The 27,357-nt window shown below is 31.3% G+C and overlaps 1 protein-coding gene across 1 annotated transcript in view; it reads right to left on the minus strand.

Annotated features, from left to right (window-relative positions):
• LOC107439845 (uncharacterized) overlaps positions 1-20,507 on the minus strand; it is a 30,900-nt gene extending 10,393 nt beyond the window's left edge. The window contains exons 1-5 of the mRNA XM_016052579.4: positions 20,402-20,507; positions 20,202-20,288; positions 14,067-14,089; positions 12,928-12,976; positions 6,945-7,102 (exon numbers count right to left, since the gene is read on the minus strand). Coding sequence (XP_015908065.1) covers positions 6,945-7,102; positions 12,928-12,976; positions 14,067-14,089; positions 20,202-20,280 — 309 coding nt within the window. The 5' untranslated portion in view covers positions 20,281-20,288; positions 20,402-20,507. The remainder of the gene's footprint in view (positions 1-6,944; positions 7,103-12,927; positions 12,977-14,066; positions 14,090-20,201; positions 20,289-20,401) is intronic.
• Positions 20,508-27,357: the final 6,850 nt, after the last annotated feature.

A 27,357-nucleotide genomic window follows, 5' to 3' on the forward strand; every position in this document is an offset into this window, starting at 1 on the left:
TTTTTTTTTTTTAAATTGGAATTATTAATAAAATTTGGGTGAGTTGTTTCCAGGACTAAAGAGAATAGAAGGGCTGGTTCCCTCCTTTGTAGTAACTCTCGCCGCGCCAATCCTCCGATTTTCTCTAGTGACGTCACTTTGGCGCAAAGCTCGCACTTTTACTTCAAGAACAGAGCTTTCGGCCTTACTAGCTCTAACTAATATTGGAGCATTTCTTGTTGCGACATATTCTAAGACATTTGTTATTTTCTACAATGACTTTCCTCAGTTTTTGCCGTGAATTTACAAAATTTTAAAACTATTAACGAAATGCCAGTTTGTGCGATTGCAACTTGCAAAAATTCTGATAGAAAAACAAAAGGAAAAAATATAATTTTCCGCGTGTTCCCTAAAGTAAATGAACAACTATGTAAAGAATGGATTCCGAAATGACACAGTTAATATAAAACAGCAATACGTTTTTTCTATCGTTAAGAACTTTTATAAAAATTCGTTATCTAAAAAACCGCCTCGTTACTTCAAAAAGAAAGGCATGTGAAAGAAATTAAGAAATGAATAAAGTCAAAGAAAATTAAAACGTAAGTAAAAAGTATAAATAAAATATATAGTGTACAGTTGAAATTCTCCTAATTTCATAACTTATTTTTTTAATGTAGTTATTCTAAATATTTATGATTCTTTTAAAAATTATATTCTCTTGCATTTAAATATCCATTAATTATATCATCTTAAATTTAAATACCTATAAGCAATTGTAAAATTTCTAACCTCATTATGAACCTAAATTATTCTTTTGTTTCAGTAATTAGAGCTTAAGGTTGATGTTTCCTAATGATTAAGTATGAACAAATTGCTATTAACGGCATATTTTAAAATCGGGGATTCGAAATTTAACTCAACTTATTGTTATAAAAGAATATGTAGATAAAAAAGTGTCGATATATGCCTTAATTTTTCTTAATAATTGAAGTTAAAACTGAACTTTTTAAAATAAAGTATTTATAGTGTCATTTTTGCCAACTAGTAAAATATTTTTATAAGTTTAAAATGGTATTTTTTTAATATAATGGCCAAGAAAGTGTGTTAATTACGTAAAGTTTGAAAGCTAATAACCAGAAAAAGTCTAACTTATTTTTACAAAGAGAAAGATGCAAAGTTATCATAATATCTTTGCGTGCGATCGTCCGAGATCTGTGGACACAGTGACGTCATGAGGAGGGAAATCGTAGCTTCAGTTCTATAAGAGCGGAGTGAACTAGCCCTTCTATTCTCTTTAGCCCTGGTTGTTTCACGCATTATAAAGCAAAACAGATTTTAACTAAACAAAAATCAAAGGTTGATTTAATGACTGAAGAAACAGAAAAGTTTCTTTTTTACCTACATTAAAATATGTAATAAATAGGGTTAAACTAAAATTTTAATTTTAAGCACTGGTAGAAAGTTGTACGTAAGCTAATTTAATGATTTTACGATAGTCACAGACCTTTAAAATATTTTTTGCAAATTGTTTAAGACTTTTAATATAAATTGTGTCAGAAATTAAGAGAATTTGCAGACTTGGTCGACTATCTCTAGAACTACTGGACAGATTTTAATGAAATTTGATTTGTACATACATTGATACAAAACAAAACAAATAACCATTCAACAATTGTAATACACATGCATGATCGTGCGTGACACTCGTTGGAGTCGGAAGGTATGAAATTTCCACAGGAAATGATAAACTGCCTTATTTCAAGTTTTAAATTACACTGCAAGGCCTGTATAAGAGGGGACCATACCCCCTATTAAACCATTTATTTTTTATTCTGTAACCGCTGTTTCATACTTTCCGACTCCAACGAGTGTTATGCATGATCACACGTGTGTATTAGAATTAGTGAGTGGTTATTTGTTTTGTATTGAATCAATGTATGTACAGTGCAAAAAAAAAAGAAAGAAAAAAAAACGAATCATCCTGAATAACTGTCGTTCTAATGATCGGATTTTCACGAACTAAGTGTCAATCTTAATGGTTCCGGGGGGTGACCTCAAATATGCTAATTAATTAGTGCTAACTATTAATTAAGTTACGAAATCAGACACAAAAACGCACTTTCTCTGAATAAACATAAATTTTTTTGCGTATTTCGAATCTAGACACTTGAATTAGGCGGGGGGGGGGGGTAGACAAAATTTTAAAAAAATTGGGTCGTAAATTGGGTTGCAATAAAAATTCATATATTTGGCGATAGTCCAGAAAACCGCCAAAAAAGTCGCCTGCGCAAATGAATATTTTAAGATAACCTATTGATTAATTCGAAAGAGGAATGCTTATTTTTACTAGGTTGCTAGGCAACCAAGCTCTGACTTAGCTCTGACAACCAAGTATGACTTAGCAACCAAGCTCTGACAGACAATAATTCTTTTTAAAAAAAAAAACTTGACTATAATTTAAAAAGGAACTTTACTTTAAAGAGAACCTAAATTAAAGTACTAAAAAAATTGATTAGTATATTAATGAAGAAATAACAAACGTAAAAAGGTTTCGAATAAGATTTTTAAAAATGTTAAAATTTAATTAAATAGTTGGTAAAATAGTTCTGCGAAACACTTCCGGAAATTTCTTTTAAGATTAAGACGATATAGGGTAAACCAACCAATGAAGAAACACACCCCAGTGAAGGAACATTTCATAGATATTTTTTAAAAATAAGATTTTAAACGTTTTAATTTAGATTGATTGGTAACAGTAGCTTACAACCTAACAGTAGGAAGTCATCTAACAATGCATTGAGTTACCTGGTCTTTGAGTCTTCTCTGGAAAAAGTTTTGAATTAATTAGTATCTGTTCAAGCCTTGTTTCCTTGACAAAATTATAAGGTCAGTGTTTGTAGAGTTTAAAATACATTTAATTGCATATAATAGCTTTGTTTTGTCATTGTGAAAAAAAGAATTTGAAATATTGTTATTGAAGTTTCGTTTTATTTAATTTAAGCATCATAACATAAGCAAGTACTGAAATTAGGGGGTGTTTATTAACTGATTACCAAACGATGAAAAACCAATGAATAAACAAGTGTTCCTTTTGTGGGATTTTTTCAAATTAATGAAAATAAAATTTAAATTTTCTTGTACCTTTTGTCATATTATGTTAAAAATAGAAAAAAAAAAAAACTCACTGGGAGTCCTAGTGAATGTGAACATGGATAATTAGTAGTTCGTCGACATAGAGGATTCCTAAAATTCAGTTAAATGCTGTATGTTCCTATAACAATTTCATTTCAAAAGGCAAATTTAATTGATAAATATATTTAAAGAATTATAATTTATTTATCTTTAGAAATGTAGTTATTACATCATACCTTAGACACTTTAATAAACTATGTTTACTGACTAAATATAACAACGAAATATCATAATAAAAGCTTGAATGGAAAATTTCTTTGCAGACTTTTGTGCCAATAATTAGCTAAATTATTATATTATTGCGGTCTTTAATGTCCTGATGGGATCTGGTAGGAAAAATCCATTTAAAGACAATCATCCAGGTGAAAAATGGGTGAAGATTTTTTTAAGGCGACATCCACCGATAACTCAGTGCATTGCGAAGATAATTTCAAAAGGCAAAACTTCCTTTAGAGAATAATATTCGAAATACTGGTTTTAAGAACTTTAGAAGAATCTTTAGGAGGTCCTGCCCTGCCATCCTTTTAGAAAGTGATTGCATTTACAATGCGAGCGAAGCAAGAGTTGAATACTGCCCTGAAACGGGAAAAATCTTTGGCTCTAAAAATCATAAGGGTTTATATTCTATAGTACCAAGGAAAAAAAAAGAAAGAACAACAGTTTTGGCCAACATTTTAGCTAATGGAAAAAAAGTACCTGAATTGGTAGTTTTTCCTTACTGAAGAATTCTTTGAGATATTGCAGAATCAGTTCCTGCTACGCATTTCATTGGAATAAGCGATTCATGAAGTGAAACGATGACAGCAGCAACATTTTACAAATCAATTGCAAATATTTCTACTCATGGCTAATTGAAAATGCTATCAAATTCCATATTTTGCTTCTTCTGGATAAGTATAAATCTCATATCAATTTGAAACTAAGCAAAAATTTTTTCATCAAAGCTAATTCTTTGGTTTAGCTTTCTCCATAATTCATGGAAATCTCTCGTTAGATCTTGAAAACAAAACAATTGTAAAACAATATGTCGAGAAAATTTTACATCCATTTTTAAATAAGATTTTGAGGCAACGACTGATGAAGTTAAAATGCTTTCATGAAATGCGATATTTTTCCATTCGATGTAGAAAACGTTGACTTTAACAAATGCATGCAAAACAGACACCAAGTGTTAAAGAGCAAGACAGCTTATCAGCAAAACACTTGCTTCGAGAATAACGATGCACTATTTCTTCAGAAGCTTTAGAAGGAAATCTCACAAGTTATGTTGCAAATTTTTAAAGGAACATTGACACAAAAGTTTAATCTCCCAAATATCCAATAGCCTGTGCCTTTCTCAATATTGAAGAATTCATTTCAAAAAGAACATTTGGTTAATCAAATTTTGGCACTGAAGCTGATACAACTAACATTGATAATGAAAATATCTTGAAAACCGATTTTGAGATAAGTCCTCTTGAGGCATTGTTGGTTGCAAAAACTATTGGTTTCATAAGTAAATGGTAAGTACTGCTGAAGACCCACTAGATATAAGTCAATGAGAGATGGATTTTAATCAAACTTCGAAACTCCTTTTTCTCATTTGTTATCCAGTGAGGAATTCTAGAAATGGTGCTGGAAAATCAAAAGAAATTTTGAAGATATGCTTACATTGGTCAAAAATTTGGAAAAAAGAGGAAGGTTAAATCAAAAGAAAAGGAAATAAAATATTTTCTTGCATTAACTTCAGAAAAAGAGCGAAAATTTAAAGAGATTGAAAGAGCTGAAAAAAAAGTTAAAGCTGAAAGTATGACGAAGAGAAAAAAAATATACTTAAAAAGATAAAAAAAAAGCTTCAAAAAATATGGGGAAGAGAGTAAACAAAGAATTGATCGAATTATAATAATAATGAAAACATCATCGGATTACACAAAGATAAACATTCATAATTTGGAGACTGTGAGAAAAAAAATGAAAAACATTATTTTTAAAATTATGTATTCAAACGTATTTTACTTTCCATTCCATGACTGAAAAAAGTAACATTTTCTACGTTAACTGTGGTTATATGTTGCAATTCCAAGAAAAATCTTGTTTTTAGACATTTGTGTGGCCTATGGATTTCTAACGAGCATCAAACATTCTCAAAATTAAGTGTTCATTCACTGGAAAATTTAGTGATTATTCACTGGTAAGAACTGTTCCTTCACTTGGTTATCTTACCACTTATTATTTAAACCACCAAAAGCTTAAAACAATATTACGTAAGTTATCTAAATTTTTTTTACATAATTTGCGTTTAATAACAAATATGTCGACACCATCGTCTAGCTAAAATTACAAATTTTGAAATTTTTATGTATTTTTTTAAAAGCAAGCTAAGCTTAAGTGTTCCTTTACCGGTTAGTTTACCCAATAAGGTGCTGAGAAATTTACGATGTTGTGAGAGATGCTTAAAAATGTTGACTCCGTATTTTTATTAATATTTATAAAATATATATTCAAGAAATTGATAAATATATTATTCCAAATCTATGCATTCGTATGCATATTATTGAAATTGTATCAGTTATTGAAAAGCAAAATCAAAAAATCATCACATTAAATAAGCTCAATCTGGTGTATAATCATATTTTATCAAAAGCACGCTTTTATAAAACTAGGCATTCGTTGAATAAACTGTTTTTTATTCAAAATGTTTTATTCAAATTTCTTTACTAAATTTCAAATAAATTATTAAACGACTCAAAAAGCAACATCGCATTTTATAGTTCGAAAGAAATAAAAAGATTAGCAAATGATTATTAGCGAAAAAAATATGAATGAAATTTTACGCTATGCACGCGAAGTCAAGCTCCTCGCAAGTTTATCACATTTTAATATTAATCGCCCCATTTAATTACTTCTTTATTGTCGCGAAATTATTTTTTAAAAAAATAATAAATTTTAATTTTTCTCAGCTTCTATTAAATAAAAACAGTTGAAACTTTAGATTTTTCAATTGAAAAATATGTAGAAAGAAAATTCATACCTTATAATTCAAAATTTTTTCATCCTCAATTTAATTAAATAATAAAAAATAATTAATAATTATTAAAAATTATCTTTTTCATGAAATTATCTTTGGATAAATGAGTTTTATGAGTGGGTGCAATTTTCTTTGAATTGGTTTATTAGATTTAAAAATATGACTTAAAAACGTAAAAAGTGAAATTAACTTTAAGGGGTACGAATTTTAGATCGCTCTCCTGACCAAACTATGGGGACCATATCTCCCAGATTGCGGCTACCCCCTATATTTTGAAGGTTAAGAATCCAAATATGTAAAGAAAAGAATGTATGTTCACCCAGAGAAAGCTCGTTTTTGTGTCTGATTTCGTAACTTAATTAATAGTTAGCACTAATTAATTAGCATGTTTGAGGTCACCCCCAGGAGCCATTAAGATTGACACTTAGTTCGTGAAAATCCGATCATTAGAACGAAAGTTACTCAGGGTGATTCGTTTTTTTTTTTTTTGCGGACTGTACATATCAAATTTCATCAAAATCTGTCCTAGAGATAATCAACCAGGTCTGCAAATTCTCTTAATTTCTAACACCAGCGTGGATTGATAATAAATGGTTAGAGATAGTTTCTTTTTATTGCTTCTGCTTCTGAAGATTCAAGTTTTAAAAGTATTATGAAAATAAAGGTGATAAATACAAAACTGTGTTATTAATAGTTAAATAAAATATGGTGTAGTTTTAAAATTACAAAGTGAAAGAAATGAGATAAATGCATTTTTTAGATTTACTTGTGGAATTTTCTCATTCCAATATTTATTTTTCTTGGCTTGCGTTATTCCACGATGTCGAAAAATGGCGCTTCTGCTGTTATCTGATTTTTGAGATTGTGTAGGCTGAACAGCCGCTTCATCTTGTTGAATTACAGAAGGCATCTCGTTAGGTTTCTCTGAAATAGAAGAAAAGATGTAATAAATTGAAGATAAATGGAATGAATATTAAAAATTATCCTCTTCTTAGAACAATTATTTCATCACTTCTTTCAAGCAATCCACACTGTGTAAGCAAGTAGTAAAATAAAAGAGTGATAAATTCCTATACTTTTGCATACGGATGCGCAGAGGTGATGTGTGCATGCTAATTGAAAAGTCTGAATCTTGCAAGCCTCTTGTTTACCACTTGCTCCCCCCAGTGTGTGGCCTGCTTTTAAATATTTGATTTATATAACATTTTGTTTGAAAATATCGTATCTTATTCATGTTATATTTTTCTATAACTGCGTCATCGATTTTTTCAAAGTGAAAATAAGAAAGATTTTCTCTTGATTTTATGTTTTGTCATTTAAAATGCATGTATTTAAACTATTTTTTTCATGTCAAGAGAAAAAGATTTGGACAATTACAGTGTCTATTAATTTTTTTTCAATCCTGAATTATTGAGCAGTGGTGGCTCAGTGGATAAAGCATTCGCCATCCAATGAAGTGAACCGGGTTCGAATCCCAGCGATGGCTGGTAGATACGAATTCCGCCCTCGGCTGTCACCGACCCCAGTGCTGACCTGAAATATCCTCAGTGGTAGACGGATCATGGGCCAGATTCCCCTTGCCATCAGGCTAACAGTGGGAGGTTTTCGAGGTTTTCCTCTCTGTGTAATGCAAATGCCGGTTAGTTCCATCAAAAAGTCCTCCACGAAAGCCAATTTCTCCCAATACTTAAGCCAGGAAGTGTCTTGTCCTTTGGTCCATCAAAATCAAAATCAAAAGGCTACGGAGTTGAACATTAGCAATGGTAAACCCAACAAATTGGGTCGACTGTTCTACGATGGTTATAAAATAAAAATAAAAAAAATATTTTAGTCTATAAATTTCTCTAGATTTAAACTACTTGAACTTTTAAACATTTTAATAGAATTCCAATAGAGTTCAGACTTACTGGAAATTCTCTCCTGAAATCGAAAATCTGATTGTTTTGCTCGCCAAATGTTTATTTATTTAGTTATTAAACATTATAAACAAGTGATACGATCAAAAACGATCCCTGATTGGTAATGACGTCACATGTCCTGAATGTAAACGTGCCGCCTCCATCCGCCAGAGCTTTTTCAATGCTCTTTTAGTTTTGATATCACTTATATCATATGAACATCCTTAGTCAATTATTAGTAAAAATTTTGTGAATTAAATTTGCGGTTTTGAGTGCGTGGGCAAAAGGAAAGAAAGATTTTAAAACTTCAAACTGTTTATTTATCACTAAAATATCTGAAGAAGTGATTATGCACCTCTTCAGAACTAATCAACATTTCTTTTCGGCTGAAATCAGTGGTTTAAAGTTCATAGAAAATAATATTTATTTCCGCTTAATTTTAAGTTAAAATAATGTTTCATTACAAACTGATTACTTATTAAAATCCGTCGCAGATTGGATAGAAATAGTATACATTTAGATATTGGATATATGATTTTAGTATTCGTTATTGCACTGAAACAAATCAGTATTTTCATAAATCTAGTCCATAGAATAATATGAATCCATCTTCGTTAGAATCTATGAGCTATTATTCAAAATTTCGAATAATATATTTTAATTTTGCTTCCTTCATTTATTTATTTAAGTTTTTGTTTAGAGTTGAAGGATTTTCTTTTTAAGTATATATTTATTAATGCAGTTTATGTCTTCTGTTTTTTTTATTATGTATTAAATACATATTAAAGATTATGTTTATCCTTCTTTAAATAAATAGGAATTTCGTAACAGATAGAATTAAATTTGCAAATTCTAATTCCTGTTTCTGCAATATAGTATTTACCAAGTATTGTTATTATTAATTTCTCTCCTTATTTTTGCAAACCATTCGTCAGTTTTTGAAATGAAGAATTCTAAAATAGTAAAATTAATACATTTTACATTTTTAATTTAAGAAATTAATTAAAATAGAGGAAAAAGTCTCAGGTTAAGCATTCGGTATCACCAAAGATGAATCAATTCTTTCAAGAATCTGGTTCATTGAAATATATCTGTCCATCATCATCGCAATAATCTACTTATACTTGAGATTTCACTTAATGTTATTTAATTTATCTACATAATTTCAGTTAATATCATTAAGCTAGACGTCTTTGTATCACTAAACCTAAAGAATAATTACAAAAAAATAAACTTACAGAAAATGAAAAGAAATTCCAATGCACATTCTTTATTATTCATTAAATAATTAAAAAATAGACAATAACGTCAATATTTATCTCAATGTTTTTATTCTTTGAGTAAATAGGAATTTTGCAATGGCGAAAAATCACTTTTATTTGCATTTATAAATTTTAATTTCTGTTTCTCTAATGTAGAACTAATTAAATGCATATGCTTGATTTCAAATATCCTTATGGCATAGATTAACGCAATTAAAATAAAGTTAATAAAATCTACTGGAATATGTTAATTCTTTTTATTTTAACTTCAAAATTTTTGTTCGTTGAAAGAATGAATTTAAAGTTTTGCTGGGATCACAAATTTTTTAAAATGCTACTGCTATACCGGAGACAGTTCCCTACTTTGAATTCAAAGAAGAAAAAATAAATAAGAAATATTAATAACTTTCCTATAGCTTAAAATATTCCATATAAAAAATGGTTTCAACATTTCTTTCACCTAACATGAAAATAAATCTTTGAAATGAATTTGAAATATACTTCAAAATTAGGATTAATAAGGTTAAAAAAAGGAATTTTTTTTGTATTTATAACGCATCATTTTAATAAGTAATACCAGACATGCATAACTCATTTTAACACCTTTTTTACTCAACTAAAAAATTTTAAATATTCAGAACTAGAAAATTTCGTCAACTACAGTCGGACCTGATAATAAGATCGTTATACGGAAAATTCGCTAAATAGGAAATTACCTTTTGAAAAAATACTTAAACAACACAAAACGTAATTAAAATAGCAATTGATACACCTTTATCGTGTAAACTAGTAGATACTATTTATTTTCCAAATCTTAACTATAAAAGAAATCTGCGTGGAAAGCAAGAATAGAGCAAAACATTATCCAGAGTTTCACTATCACGCTACATACATTTTCAAGGAAAAAAAGCTGAATTTATGGATAAAATTACAGCTGCATTTAATATAATAGTAATTTTAAACATACATCACCACATGCGTTTTCATGTTTAATTGCTACTGATAAAATCCGTTCATTTTGTCTGAAATTTTCGTTTGAAATGCAAACAAACAAGGAAAGGGATTTAAATGCTTTCTTTAAAACTTAAGTGGCTTCAAAAATCAATTCAAGGTCATTTCTCCCATAAAATGAGTTAACAAGTTTGAAATGATCTCAAATATTTCGAGGAATAGGGAAAGTGAATCTTAAAGAAAAAATCGTTAAATAGAAAATTCATTTCGCTATTTGGAAGTAATTTTATGAAGAAATTTCTAAAATTGGTTCCTCGCAAAAAATTGCAAAATGGAAGATCGTTAAACAGAACTGTATTAACAGTGGGTACCATTGAAATTTATGATTATAAAAATACCTTATATTAAACCCACATTTTCATTAAGCTACATTATGGCACAATTTATTGATAGTTATTGACCATCTAAAATGGTTGGATATAATGATGAAAATTCAAACGTCTTCACAGCACAGCGGTTGTAAATGAACAGCAGATGGACAGTCCGTGAATAATCAAAAGACTTCAGGTAAAAACGAAAGTTAAAAATAACTTAATAAATAGGAGAGTAATAAAATATTTTCTGGACATTTTAAGGGATTCTGCATTCATTAAGATTTTTTAAAAAAAACTGAGTCAGAAGAAGGGTAGCCTGTCATCTAATTTTAGAGACGTTCTTGTAACAGAGCAATTTAAAAAATGACTCATGCATGAAAAAGGATGACTTGGTTTTAATTTAGAGATATTTCTACGACAAAACACTCCAATTAAGACTTGAGCAAAAAGAAGCTAATCTGAGCTCATTTATCAAAAGTCATTATGTTTTTCTAAAAAAGTAGCTCATTTATGAAAAAAGTAATTCTAGAGCTCTCCCTAAAAGGGAGTATTTTAAAAGTCATTTAACTTAAAAATAATACGCTTATCATCGAATTATTTTTAGAAGTGACTTTAAAATATACATTTATGAATGTGTTATCTTTTCCACTAATGATTATTTTTCTCGAATGAAGAAGTGAAATTTTAGTTTCGAAGAGTTTCTGAATCTGTTCTTTTTATTAAAAAACTACGAAATCAAATTCAATTCAGTCTGTAAAAGTTATTTAATTGAACTGACACGTCGTTTTAAATTTTCACATACCGTAAACCGGGGCGAGTCTACCCATCCAGGGGCGAGCCTACCCATTTTAGTTTTATTTAATTTTCACTATTTTAAAATGCAAATAAAAAAACTTTTTACCTACGGAGGACTTAGTTCAGACTCTAAGGAAGATGGCGCTGTAGTAGTTTGATCCGTTTTTATTTATTTGGTGTCTTTTTAACCGACCTGTTCAAACGTCTTTTGAGAGATTTGTATTGAAAATCAGCAAACTTTTAGTTGGTGCTCCGTAAGTATATTATTAATATTACTATTTTCACTTTGGTTAAGTGATAAACTTATCTTAGACTAAGATTACATTAATTTTATATGAAAAAAACCAAAAAGAATGTAAGTTTTGCTATTGTAAACAGAATGCCAGAATTTGCGGGGCGAGTCTACCCATTCGTATTTAGTTTTAATAAAGCATAATAATATAATTTAGAACTTTGTTTATATTAAAATTAAGTCATTTTAAATCAATTTGAGTATATTATTTTAATTCTGCATTGATAAATTTATCATTAATAAGAAAATTTATAGGTTAAATATAAATGTAAATATAAAATATGTTTATTTTACCTATTTTTTCAATTTTTATATTACAAAAGCATCTTTTTTTATTTAATGCAAGTTAAATAAATTATTATTTATAAATTATTATTACCTCCCAAAAGAATGGGAAAAGGATTTTTCATGATTCCCAATGTTTGAATTTCGATTTTGTTAATAATCTTTAATTATTATTATTTATTAATTATTTAATTGTAAATTTATATTAATTTTAATTTATTTTTATCAACAATAATTAGAAAAAGTTTTTATTTTATAATGTTAATGATTATAAAAACAAAACTGTGATCAAAATGTGATAATCGATCAAATACTCAATTTGTGTTATTTTATGAATAAAAAAGTGGAATATACAATAAAGTTATGAATTTTGCTGCATAAATATCCTATATAGTAACTAAAATAAAAATTTAATAGTAAAATTTGATTATTTACAATGTTAACATTCATTTTAGTAGAATGGGTAGACTCGCCCCATACGAGAGATTTTTCAGCAGTTCTATAAAAATATACAGTAACATTGTAACTGTTAATATTTTCTAAAATCGATTTCACAGCTTTAAAGAGGGATAAATAGCGATTCCGTAACACCTATTAAAAGCCTTTTTTCTTTAATATTTACAAAAGTTTGACCACTTGAAAGTTGACAAACTGAAAAAATGGGTAGACTCGCCCCGGTTTACGGTACGACTGAGAAAAGTGAAAGAGTCTTCAAAATAAAAACAAATGATTAAAATTTTTTATTTGTCACATTTATGATTCTTAGTTAACTTTATCCATGGAAAATAATCTATAAATATTAAGGTGCTTATTCTCTCCAAGTAGATTTAATGTACTTAAGTTTTGTAATTACCTTTGAATAAATTTTTAAAAAATTTTCCTTCATACTTACGGTTTTCAGTTCGAAGATTTTCAAGTTCCTTGACCTCTTTGTCTGGAATCTGAGAAAAAATTTTAAAATAATTCGAATACTATCATTTTAGACGAAAATATGTCACACTACTACAATTCTAACAATCAAGCTCTAAATAAAACTTAGTAAATCGAGTGTTTTTGTTAATGAAAATTGCCCTCAGAACTAATAGCATGCACTATTCAAGTGGAAGAATTCTGCCGATTGATGAAATATTCAAAAAAATTTCTCATAAACGCTTTCTTAATGCTTTTCTTAGTTAGAAAAACTAACTAAGTTTGCATCAGGAAGTTTTCCTAAAAAGTTATTCAATTTTTAAGCTCAACTATTAAATTTTCTTTCTAATTTTAGTGCATAAATCGATCAATTTGATAACTAGTTGTGATTCACCATAATGATTTTCACTTGAGTCGTGGTAGCTCAGGGGATAGAGCGTTTGCCTTCCAATGAGGTGTGCGAATTCCAGCGTTGGTTAGATGATATGAATTCCTCACCCAGTCGCACCGATCGAAGTGCTGACGTAAAATATCCTCAGTTGTAGACGGAATCATGGGTTAGATTCCCATTGCCATCAGGCTAACCATGGGATGTTTTCCTCTCCATGTAACACAAATGCTGGTTAGTTTCATCAAAAAAGCCCTCCACGAAGGCAAATTTCTCCCACTACGATCGAGGAGTTTCCTTGTCTTCTGGATTGGGTTAATTAATAAAAATCATCTTCATTCAAATTCTTTAATGAACTAATGTATAAACACATTAAAAAACAACCAGAAAACAATTTTTTATTTCTTCTAACTAGTTTTAATTTTAAAAAGGAAACATTTGCACTATGAATTAGACTGGATTTAATAAGATAAGTATTATTTGTGATTGTTTAAAATTAAAAATAAATAATATCATTTATATATAAACTATAATTTTTTGTTTAATGAATTTTCAGAGACTACATCTTCTTAATCCCCTTGTGGATGCCCATCCGTGCAATATTAAAAAATGCATATGTGATCTAATTTTATATATGCCCCGGGCATGTTGGGTAATTTAATTTTCGAGCCGGGATATAAATACATGAAGAAAACACTTTAAAGTGAATAAAAATAATTTAAATGTTTACTTACTTGGTGTTGCTCACTATCATTTTCTGTGAAAAAAAAGAGAAAGGATTTTTTTTAGTAAAAATATAAAGTGCAAAAGATCAATTATTTGTTATTTTAAAATATTAAGTCAGAAATAAGAGAAATATTGAAAAAAAATGTGCCGACAAAAGTTAATTGTGTTGAATTAATACCATGATTTATTTTTTAAGATGAATCTTGAAAGGTTGTTTCATAATCATTCTTTTTAATATGTTTTTTTCCTAAGAATTTAAAATTAAGTCTAAATTCGTTCAATCATTATTCAAGGAAAAATGAAAACCACTTTGTTTGGCTGGGGAAAATGATAGATGTCACTTTTTAACAGTGTTTTTTAAAGCTGTTTCGAAAAGAGAATGAAAAAAGTCACAGTTTTAACTTGAGGCAAGCTATAAATTTAATTTCCGTATACCTTTTCACTCTAAAGAAATTCATGGTCTTTAGAACGGACAAATAACTTAAATACTTCAAATCTAATGAAAAAGGCCAATTTAGCGAGATTTTTTGAGCTAGATGAAAATTGTCAATATCAAAGAATTAGTTTTTCTATATGTTTATGAGTGCAGATAATGTAGCGTTCCAACGCTACATAACTTTTTAAATCAATTAGATCACAAACATTTTCATAACACAGTTCTCGATACTGACTTTTAGCGCCATTTTCAGAATTAGCATAGAGAAGACGAATTGAATATAGGAATGCCATGAAATTCACAGTATTTCTAAAAATGGCACATTATTCGCGAGGACGACAGAGTCATTGAAAAACTGCCGTAAGTCTTCTTTGCCAATCATGCAGGTTTTGATGTCTCAGTATTCGTTTGATTTCGATAGCGCTTTTCCCTTTAAATACTAATTTGCGTTGAGACAAAGTTTAGTTTGCAAATTATCATTTAGATTCAAATTTCGAAGTAAGCATATTGTTAACAAAGTAATTAGTGCTTTATAGTAATTTTAAGTGCAATGCTAATTTTAAGTTTTTACTTCCTTTCAAACTATGTAATTGTTTACTATCTTTTCTCCATTTTTGTTTAGTATTACATAACTATTGTTTATTATTACATAGGCCGGGACATCCTGGTTGGTAGGGTATTGGGCTCAAGTCGAAGATTTCGTGGGTTCGATCCGTGCCGGTCGAAGACTCCCTGTGTAGTAAATGGTGACTGGTGCACGTTAAATCTCTCGGGTCACAAAGTCTTCCATTTTCTCATAACAAATTATACCTCTGGGGGAACTGAATTAGAGATTGATCGTTCTTTGGTTTCGGTCAAAATTGTGGATGAATGAAAGTGTCCGCCCTATAAACGGGTGTGACAGAACTCGGCCATAGATAGCAGAGCTGCGAAACAAGAACAATCAGACCCCTTGCGTTGATGGCCTACGACAGCAACATTACTCCTGTCGTTTAATTATTTACTGTGTTCATTGTTAACACACGTTTAGCCAAATGGTCTTAAAGGGCTACAAAGAGTCTTCAGCGCTCCCTAGTCTTCAAAACACCATCCATAAAATTATATTTTTATGTTTGTGATGACATCAAACGACAAGAGCATTCATCATAAGAAATGGGCAAAATAGTAGGGGAGGGTGAAAAGGATTTAATAAAAGCATTTTAATCTCATATCCCCAAGATAAATAATATAAGGTATTCTTACTTCACAAGAAATGAAAGAAACAAAAAGGTTGAGTGATATCCCATGGGTGGGGTAACAAAGTGTCACAGAATTGAAACAAAAAATAAGATGCATTTTAACATTGGATTAAAACATATTTTCGAATATAAGTTGAAGAGCAAAGTGAAAGTTATTATATATAGATGGCGCTTTTTAAATTTTAGTCTCAGTCACTGACTTCTCTATTATAGTTGAGGCCAGCAAATGTAATCATCAAACGTAGTTTGTACTCCAGGTACTTTTGAAAAGGTTTGCTTTTCAATCACAGAACACAAGACAAATGCTAACATTTGGAAAGACTTTTCTTCCATTTTTACCAGGTCCCGCAGTGAACTGATCATAAAGACACGTTTCCCAGTAGAACACCGAAGTCGAGCATCACTGGCTGCGGTCAGTAAGTGGGTGGATGACCAATTTGATCAGCCGGCAATGGGACCGAGGGTGCGCGGTATCAGTCCTCGTTAAACTGTTCTACCGTAAAGTGTACGACTTCGCTTGCAGGTCGTCGGGCTACCTAAGTGGAGGTGCCATCCCCTCTGCAGAGGATCAAAATTGTGATGGCATGTCTTCGGATCATCTTCTGGGATGCTTCCCAGATCGTCGCCAATAGCCCATTGCGCAGCTCTAGTGCGACGTAAATAAAATACCTACTAACCTAACACTTTCACCAGGCAATTTTCCCCACTCCTGACTGCCTTCCCTTAAATAAATTATTCGAATTATGGAGCCTTGAGCCGTGATGGCTCAGGGGATAGAGCGTTCGCTTTTCAATGAGGGGAATCGGGTTTGAATACCACCGATGGCTGGTTGATGCGAATCTGTATCCGAGTTGCACCGACCACAGTGCTGACGCAAAATATCCTCAGTGGTAGACGGATCATGGTTCCTTTGCAGTCAGCTAACCGTGGGAGGTTCTCATGGTCTTCCTCTCCATGTAACGCAAATTCTGGTTAGTTCCATGAACAAGTCCTCTACAGAGGCAAATTTCTCCCAATAGTTAATCCAGGAGTTCCTTTGTCTTCTAGATTAGGTTCAGAATTACAAGGCTACGGAGTTGAACATTGGTAGTCGTAAACACATAAATTGTGTCGGCTGTTCAACGACGGTTATAAAATAAAATTAAATTATGGAGCCTTATGTCACATTAAGTACGGTGAAGTTATAATACTTAATGGTTATATAAAATGAATCGAAAATTAATACTTATTTCAAGCAGGCGAAGAATGGCAAAATTGCCTTTCTTCGCAAAATGTTTCAAATAAATAGCCATGACTTAATGTCAATTTATTTGAATGATTATTTTCTTACGTGAGAAATGGTTTTTCATTAATTGTTTAAATCCCTCATTACTTTTAATAACAATGACGGGCATAAATTGCCATTTATATCAATTGCTTTACTCCAGTGATACCCAAGATAACCCAAGTTAAACTTTTTAATGGTTTTTCCATTGATGGACCAACATAATCTTGATGGTAACCATCAAGAATTCCATAATGAAACATTAAATTTTTGATGGTAACCGTCACCCCAATGTAGGAATTCGGACTGATTTATGATGGTTCAACATAAAAATAGCATATTGTTTTGATGGTTTGTTCATGTTAAACCATTAGAAATTTCCATTATAGTTTCTTAGAAATCAATTATTGGAATGATCATGGAACAACCATCATCCCAATGTAGGAATGCGGACTGATTTATGATGGGCCAACATAAAAAAAATTGTTTTTATTATATATTCCTGAGAACCAACAAGAATTCCCATTAAATCATCATAATGTATGACTGGAGCCCAGGGCCGGCTTATGCATGTCGCCGCCCCTAGGCAAGGCTCGTCTCGGGTCCCCCCCCCTACCATCTTCTAACTTCCTAATATATTTTTTCACTAACACAACACTTTATTCATAATTACGCTGTTTTTTCTACATAGGTATATTATCACATTATTCAATAAAAATATTGAATCAAACGAAAAGAATATAAGTAATTAATATATGCATTTAAAAAAAAATCATACAATAAGCTTAAATATTAACTCTTCTAACTTTTTTTGTTACAAAATCGTTCAAGACATCCTGAAAGTTAACCTTTTCCAATACATCATTTTTAATTGCCATTATGGACAATGAATTTAAACGGTTTTGAGACATAGTTGAACGAAGACAGTTTTTAATTAATTTCAATTTGGAAAAGTTTAGTTCACCAGTGGCGTTTGTAATCATTAGACTTCTATATATTTGCAAAGCTGTCATTACATTCGGGAAAGTTGATTGTGCCATGTTACCAATAATCAGTTTGTAAGACTCTTCGGCAGGCACAATTTTTTTCCGGCGTCTTCTAATTGTAAGATGAAGTATTTATACTGCACCATTTCGCCTATAAACTCAGGCTCAATGTCCTCGAAATAATGTTCCTTAAACTTTGTGCAAGCCTGTCTAATTTCAGCATCGGATTTTGACACAATACAACGTATGTATTTAGCGGATCGGGGAATTCCCCAGTCATGCGACGAAAGAACCAGTACTGCCAACCTTATTTTTACATACTCTTTGGTAGCTTGGCCATAGAATATACATACCTATGGTAGGTACCAGAACAGTAAGTGTGCATTCACAACGTAGAATTTTGCGCGTTTTTCAAGCGTGTTGTGTTAAAAAAGCTGCTCTTGCTGTATAGTCATCTGATTAGTCGGCGTTAAAATTACCGCGATAAAATTGCTTGCGATTATATTACTGCGTTATGTATGAACTAACTACCATAATATTAATATCTAATTTGGAATGCGTTCAGAAATGTACTAAAATAGCGTCGATGTAATGTACAGAGCAAGACAATCGTCATTGAAATTAAATTTTTACTGTTTAAGAAGCATTGTAAATTTTTTCTCTGTAGCACAGGGCCCCTGAACTTGGCGGGGCCCCTAGGTAGGTGCCTACAGTGCCTAATGGATAAAACGGCCCTGCTGGAGACATCATGGTCCATCACGGATCATCATGAACTGTTGCTCCATGAGAATCAAACTTCTCTTAATGGTTAACCATCATAGTATATAAGTTGCATTTTCCTTCTATAATGATGAAAGTTTGCTGGTATATCAAAAACCATGAACACATAATGAAAAATGTTGGATGATGATGACCATCAAATGATGTTGGACCATCATGAATTGCACTGAAACCAACATAACCCATCAAAATGTTTTGATCTGAGAATTTCGACTTGGTAAAGCTCCCCTACATATAATACTCGTCTCACTTCATTCTTAAATTGTCTCACTTCATTCTTCAATTGTCTGACTTCATTCTTCAACTGTCTCACTTCATTCTTCAATTGTCTCACTTCACTCTTTAATTGTCTCACTTCATTCTTCAATTGTTTCACTTCATTCTTCAATTGTCTCACTTCATTCTTCAATTGTCTCACTTCATTCTTCAATTGTCAAACTTCCCTCGTATCTCCCCTACTTATAGTATAAGTTCTTTCAAGAAGTTCAATATTTAAAACTTTTAATCATTATTTTTTTAGTACGATAGATTTAAAATTTGTTTCAAGTTAAGGTTGCTAACTGATACGAACAATTCTTTCACAAAATCTATAATTTACAATAACAACGTCTTAGGACAAAATTAATAAAATTAATAAAAATCATTGTTACAAATCCATTAGTCACTAATTTAGTGAGATTTCTGGTTTCCCTTCTTTTTCCTCTAGAGTGTTTTAATCTTCTTAATTCAAATGTTGTGTCTCAAAAGACTTTATTCTATCACATAATAAAGTTATGTAACATCACTTACAATTGGAAATTGTTCCATAATTTAGAATAATTTGTAATTTAAAATCGAGTTAAATATATTGATAAAGTGAATGAAAGCCACCTAAAACATCATTGTTAGAAATTATAATTTAATGATTAAGTCTCCCGTATATGCTTCATAGTGAGTTCATGGCATGGTTTACTCTTAGATACATAATTTCATTAATTTGTTTCAATCTGAGAAATAAATTTGTTTTTAGAAACCCTTATTCTAGGAAAACATTGAAAAGCTAAATTAAACTATATGTAATTCACTAAAAAAAAATCATACATAGCGATATTTCCTTATTGAAAAAAGTTATGAGAATAAAATGTAATCACAATGAGATTCATATTCTTGACTCTCATATCTTTTTGAATTTTAAAACAATAATTTTGAATTATATTAAATTACATAATTAGAGCAGAAATTCTCTTTTAATAATTTTTATTATAAAGAACTTTCGTCACAGTGCGTCATATTATCATAGTAGTGTCGTCATAGTCAAATTTAATATTCAATTTATTATGACTAGAAAAATGTAAATTGTTAATTATATGAAAAATGTTATTGAATAGTACAAACTTATCTATTGTAAGGTACTTACAAACTATTAATATGAAAAATATTATAGAATAATACGAACTTACCTTTTATTACAGGAGTTGAAATTATAACTGGAGTTAACAGGAGTTGAAAGGAGAAAATTAATAACAGATACAGCCCCATGTTTTTACCTGTAAAAATCACCAATATGGCATTAAACAGATTAATTTTAACAGCGGTGTTAAACACTGGCTTTAAAATATGGATTTACTTTTATGAGTAATCTATATTTAATGTTCATTACCTACGATAGTCTTGAGAACAAGCAGGGAAAGTAACACACAATTGTCTCGCAGTGACGTAAATAAAGGGGAGAGATGCGCAAAGGACAACGGCGCATACTCGTAAAATCAATGAGATGATAAGAAAGAAATAGAAAGCTCTTGACCATTTAAATAGGTATTAAATTAAATGGTTTCATTTTACGACGCTTAATACGAGTTTTAATAAAATGTCACCTGACATTTTGAATTTACTTATTTTTTTCATTTTTATACATATTTTTTAAATGAACTTCCAATTTACGTGGATTACACTGTTTTTGTAAGATGGCAAGTAAAAGTTAGCGAATTAATCTTTTTATTTAGGCAAAAGTTTTCTTTTTTTTCAACTCTCGTATTATTAATTTTTTAATTGGTATTATAGAAGCTTCTGTAATTATTATTATTTTTAAAAAATAAAAATGTTTTAAATCAAGATACATTGAATTATAATGTTTTTTTTTTTTTTTTTTTTTTTAATTACGAAAATAGCTCTTATCAGTAGAAGTCTTATTTGTTTTTCCGCTCTGGTATAATAAATTTTTAAACTGGTTTTATAGAATCGGCTGTAATTATTATTATTTTAAATAAATAAAAATGTTTTAAATAGAGATACATTGAATAATAATGTATTTTTATTTTAGTTACGAAAATAGTTTTTATCAAAGATATTTGTTTTCAAAAATAGATGTCTTATTTGTTTTTTTTTCCGCTCTGGTATAATTTTTTAACTGATATTATAGGAGTGGCTGTAATTATATTATTATTTTAAATAAATAAAAATGTTTTAAATCAAGATGCATTAAATTATAATGTATTTTTAATTTTACGACGAAAAAAGTTTTTATCAAAGATATTTGTTTTCAAGAATAGATGTCATATTTGTTTTTCTTCCCGCTCTGGTATAATTTTTTAACTGATATTATAGGAGTGGCTGTAATTATATTATTATTTTAAATAAATAAAAATGTTTTAAATCAAGATGCATTAAATTATAATGTATTTTTAATTTTAAGACGAAAATAGTTTTTATCAAAGATATTTGTTTTCAAAAATAGATGCGACGATGTCTTTTTACGGCATTATACTTTTAAATAAAACACGATAGATTAAAAACGAAGATAAGTTTTAATCTGATTTTTCCGTGGTAAAATGCAATTTCAATTGTTTGAGGACCTAACCTTAAATATGCTAAGTAATTTGTAAAGGCGATATTTTAACTCCTGGGACGTACTTGCTTTCATAAAAGACTTTTTGAAGGAACTAACCAACATTTACGTTGCATGGAGAGAAAATCACGAAAACCTCTTCCGGTTAGCTAGATGGCAAGGAAATTCTAACTCATGATTCGTCTACTAACTTCAATTCATCCTATTCTAATCACTTGCCCTTATTTTAACCAACATCACCTTGGGAGTAAAATTTTATGTATCAAATGTACTTGTTAGATAAAAATCATCATCCTAATGTCTTTGCATTTTTACGCGCTATTGCAATTTTAAGTTCGATATAATTGCTTCCTACTTATTACCATTTTAGTAAGTTTACCCTAAGTTTTATCCATTTTGAATCATTTTATTGTGTTATAGAGTTTTCGATATCTTATCTGATTTTATACACGTGCTTAACTTTTAATCTGTCTTTAAACCATGTGTTTGGTGCAGCATGTCTTCTTTTGTGCCCTACATTCAATTCTGTCTACTAACTCCTGATATATTTTACGCCATCACTGTGATTGGTGCGAGCCTGGAACAGAGTTCGCAATAACCAACCTGCTCTGGGATTCTGACCTGAGTAAACTCATTGAGCGTTCTTTCTCCTGAGCCCTAACATGGGGGATAGGCGAAATCTGAAAAACATTTTCTTGATAGTTTATAATGCGAGAAATTTCTTCGAATTCAAAGAGTTGGCCTTTAATTCATTCGGCCTAAGCCTAATGTCAGTAACTGTAACGAAATTCAGTAACTGTAGTTATGATCGGGATAACCTGGATGGTTGGTAGGGCACTGGGCCCATGTCCAAGAGGTAGTGGGTTCGATCTCCGCCAACCGAAGACTTCCCGCGTAGCAAATGGTGACTGATGCACGTTAAATCTGTCGAGTCACAAAGTCCTCCATGTTCCCTTAACAAATCATACCTCTGGGAGTCACGGAGTTACATTGTCTTCTGGATTGGTTAAAATCACAGCGATACGGAGTTGAAGATGATTAATCCCTGGTCTGCCGTTCAACGACGGCTATAAAATAAGAGTTAATTTATAGCTTTTTTGCATAAAAAAACTGATTGTGGTCGGGCTCCACACCGTTTCACCTGGTGGTCTTCGATCTCAGACATTTCTCCACATTAGTGATATTCTTGACAGCTCTACATTATTATTCAAACTCGTTCCACGGTTCACGTCGATTCTATAAACGCTTGAATCTCATACAATGTCAAGACTGAAAATGTATATTTTACAATGATGTATAATTTACAAGACGTATATTTTAAAATGAGAACTGTTTCAAACAGGTTTTGTTATTTTTTGTAGCGATTTCCTCAATGCTGCTCTATATGATTTCAATGACGTTTCTGTTTTTCCTTTAAAATAATTTGGGACCCCTCATGGGCACTTATTATGTGACTTAATTTAATGTTCTTTTTAGACAACTAACAAAAATTTATACCGAGTGTGGTAATTTCTGCATGTCTAAGGCAAAAGTTTTCTATAATGTTTAGTTTGCTATAAATTTTTATATTGTAATTAAAATGGATCACGAACTCTTGTTAAATCATAATACACTGGTGGACTATCTAAAAAAATACTGAATATAAATAAATGAAATTTGGTATGGATATAGCTTATTCCATGATAATAAAGTATGCAAAACAAAAATGAAAGTGCCATTCACTGGCAAGACCTAGTGCCAATAAATCGCATGTAGTCTGGACTTAAGGATAAAAGATGACAATAATTGTGAGGCTTGTACAGCGAGTGTTGCCTCTAGTATGATGTATGGTCACCCCTGACAGACAGACAGCATGCACAACGAGCATGCATACTGTTAATAAGGGAGCTAAGGAGAACTTGTAGAAGACCCTCCCATTCTTCCACCAGATAAATTTTTAACTCCAGAATGGTTCTGGGGGGAGGTTGGCGCATCGCAATAGCTCTCCCAAGAGCATCCCAAGCATGTTCAATAGGATTCAGGTCAGGGGATTTGGCTGGCCAATCCATTCGTTAAATATCCTCGCTTTCCAGATACTCATCAACCATGAGAGCCCTATGTGGTCGCGCATTGTCGTCCATAAAAATGAACTCAGGGCCAACAGCGCCCCTGAAAAGACGCACATGGGGCTCTAGGACCTCATGCCTGTACCTCTGGGCATTCACGGAACCATTGTCAAACACATGGAACGGTGTGCGGATATCTTGCATGTGCGAATGAATGTGCGAAAATGCTTTCCATCTCTTAATTTTGTCCACCAGTGTATGATGCAAGCAGTGCAATTGTGCAGTGGCAGTATGGCCTCAATCTGGAAAAATTTCAAATGATTTCATGACGTTATCGCAAATTTTAAATGCTGTAATTTCACGTTAATTTTGGAATTTCAGCTGATTAGTTGCAGCACAGATATTTTATTTACGTTTACATTTTTTGGAGCCGTGGTGGCTCAGTGGAGGGAGCTTTCGCTTTCCAATGAGGTGAACCGGGTTTGTATCCCAGCCATGTTTGGACGATACGAATTCCACCCCCAACTAACACCGACCACAGTGCTGACGTAAAATATCCTCAGTGGTAGACGAATCATGGGTTAGAGTCCCTTTGCCATCAGGCTTAACCGTGGGAGGTTTTAGTGGTTTTCCTCTCCATGTAACGCAAATGCGGGATAGTTTCATAAAAAAAAGTCCTCCACAAAGGCAAATTTCTCCTAATACTTGATCCAGGGCCGGGATAGCTTGGTCGGTAGGGCGCTGGGCCCATATCCAAGAGGTCGTGGGTTCGATCCTCGCTGGCCGAAGACTCCCCGTGTAGTAAATGGTGACTGATGCACGTTAAATCTGTCGAGTCTCAAAGTCCTCCATGTTCCCACAACAAATCAATACCTCTGGGGGTACTGATCCAGGAGTTTCCTTGTCTTCCGGATTGGTTCAAAATTACAAGGCTACGGAGTTGAACGGAAGTAGTCGTAAACCCATGAAATTGGGTCGGCTGTTCAACGACGGTTATAAAATAAAATAATACTTGATCTAGGAGTTCCCTTGTCTTCTGGATCAGATTTAAAATTTCAAGGCTAAGGAGTTGAACATTAGTTGCCGTAAACCAAAAATTGGGTCTGCCAAAGTCAAAATTCTTGATGGTCCTATGAAACAATTTCGGTGGTTTATGTTGGTTTCTGTGCAATCCATGATAGTCCGACATTTTTTGAAGGTCACTATCATTCAACATTTTCTATTACGTGTTCATGTTGTTTGATATGCCAGCAAACTTCCATCATTCTGTGATGGAAAATGATGCTTTAATACTATAATGGTTAACCATCAAACGAAATTTGTCTCCCATAGACCAACAATCCATGATGATCCGTGATGGTTCATGATGGTTCCAACTATATATTTACACGATGGTTTAATGGGAATTCTTGTTGGTTTTCAGGAATATACCATCAAAACTATTTGGGCTTTTCTTATGTTGAACCATCGTAAATCAGTCCGAATTCCTACATTGGGATGGTGGTTGTTCATGATCGTTTCATCATTTGATTTCTAAAAAATGATGGTGGAAATTCGTGATGGTTAAGCATGAACAAACCATCAAAACAAGTTGAAATTCTTACGTTGAACCATCACAAATCAGTCCGAATGCCTACATTGAGGTTACTTATGTTGGTACCATCAAAACATATAATTGTTCATGATGGAAGTATTGATGGTTGCCATCAAGATTATTTTGGTCCATCAATGGAAAACCATCAACAATTATGATTTGGGTGTTCAACGACGGTAATAAAATAAATTAAATTTTTGGTCAATTTTTATTTGTTAAAACATTTTTTTCATTGATCTTCTACCCATTTTTAAATTTTTTGGAAAGTGTCAGATCGGAGTGAAGAATTGATAGATTTTAAACTTAAAAATCTCGGAAACAAACAGTGATAAAAGAATAAAACAAACAGTACGTTTACTATGAAAGATTTGAAAATTTTATTATGAAATTTTAAAATATAGTTACAATAGATGACAACAGAGTGCTTTGTAAGGTATCGATAATCTGACCGATTAGCTCTAGCATTAAAACATGAAAGGAAGTTACCGTGCCGGAATATTAAATTTAAACCATTTATTCTAATCAACAACGTATGTTTCTGGTTCTGGCATAACACATGTTAGATTATAGCCCGACGCCATTTGTTTTCTTTTCAAGAACTCCGCAAAGATATCTGTTGGCAACATCTTTAACAAACTTTTACAGCTCGATATATTTGTTTCATTCCTCTGTCCCTTTTTGTTTTCGAGATTTTTTATTCTTAAATCAGTCAGTTTTGAAATCAGTTTTTTCTTACTTATTTCTGCACATTGACATAAAATTGCTTTTCGGGAAATAAAATCTCGTGGGCCTACGTACCAATCACAGGAAATTTACATATAATTTTTGCATACATAATTAATGTATATCAGTAATTTTAGAGCGAAATAAAATAAAACAAAAATTACTTGTCGAACCTTGAGGCATCAGCTAAAATAAAATGTTCTTTGCTTAGTTTTACATATTGTAAGCCAAATTATAAACCAAATTATTTTTATGAAGGGGGATAATGTTGTACCTTGGACTAGTACAAACAATTGTGAGAGACTAGAGGAGAATTTCCGCATACATTTTTCTGTATTTAATACGCTGTACTGTAAAATGGAGTTATTTTATGACAAGTAAGGTTACTTGGGGGACGTTTTCTGGAATTAAATAATTTCTTGCGACAGAAAAAATAAGTTTTTTTTTTTAGAAAGTCTGAAAGCAGGTTGTGAAACATCTGTCATTTCTAAAATAACTTTTACTTTTTCACCTATAATAAATAATAATTTTTTTTCTGCCTGCGATAAACTATTAACGATATTATTATCAATTAGTTAGGAATTCCTAGTATATTGAATGTTTTTTATTTACAACATTTATGACTTTTAGTTCACATTGTTTTGATAACTAGCAATATTGTACGTGAATTATATTTTGTTGTCCTGTTTCGTTGCTACAAGTTTTGGCGCTACTATGAACCGAAATTGATTGTCACTACTTTTCGCTAAAAGTAGTGTAATGGAACATTTGTGGTGTTTCACCAAACCAAGAACTATCTTTGGTGTTTGATTTCACCAAGAATTATCTTTGGTGTTTCATAAGAACATTTTTCGTGTAAAGGAACATTTTTTGTGTTAAGATATCACTAAATTTTTATACACTATATGTATATTTAATAGAAATATAAAGTTTCTGCATTCAGTTACTTAAAAATAAAGAAAGAACATTAACGGTTAACTTATATTCTAACAGTTTTAATCAATACATTAAATTCTAAAAAAATTTTGTATACGAGGGTTGTAAATTAAATAGTGGCAACTTAACCTTTAAACTCACAGAAGGACGGGCATGCGCAAATTAGATATGGGAGCTGTGAGGTGGGGCTGTTGTCGATGTGTAGAGTGCAAAAAAAAGTCGATTAGCTTAGAAGGGTAGTTGTTGTGTGGCGTTAAAGTGAGGAGTTTCGTTTCCATCACTCTAAAGCATGTTTTCAAAAGGTGATCAGCGGTCGTGGCTTACAATCGAGGTTGCCCATGGCAAAAATGCAACAGAATGCTATCGAGGATTAGTGGAAGCCTTTGGAGCAAATGCTTTACCATATAAGACAGTAGCACGATGGATTCAAGCATCTCGTCTTTTTTCGTCATTAAGCCTTTTCACAACATGCT

This window comes from Parasteatoda tepidariorum, chromosome 11 (genome assembly GCF_982258835.1).
Source record: "Parasteatoda tepidariorum strain Cologne lab strain chromosome 11, Ptep-v5.0, whole genome shotgun sequence".
NCBI lineage: Eukaryota > Metazoa > Arthropoda > Arachnida > Araneae > Theridiidae > Parasteatoda > Parasteatoda tepidariorum.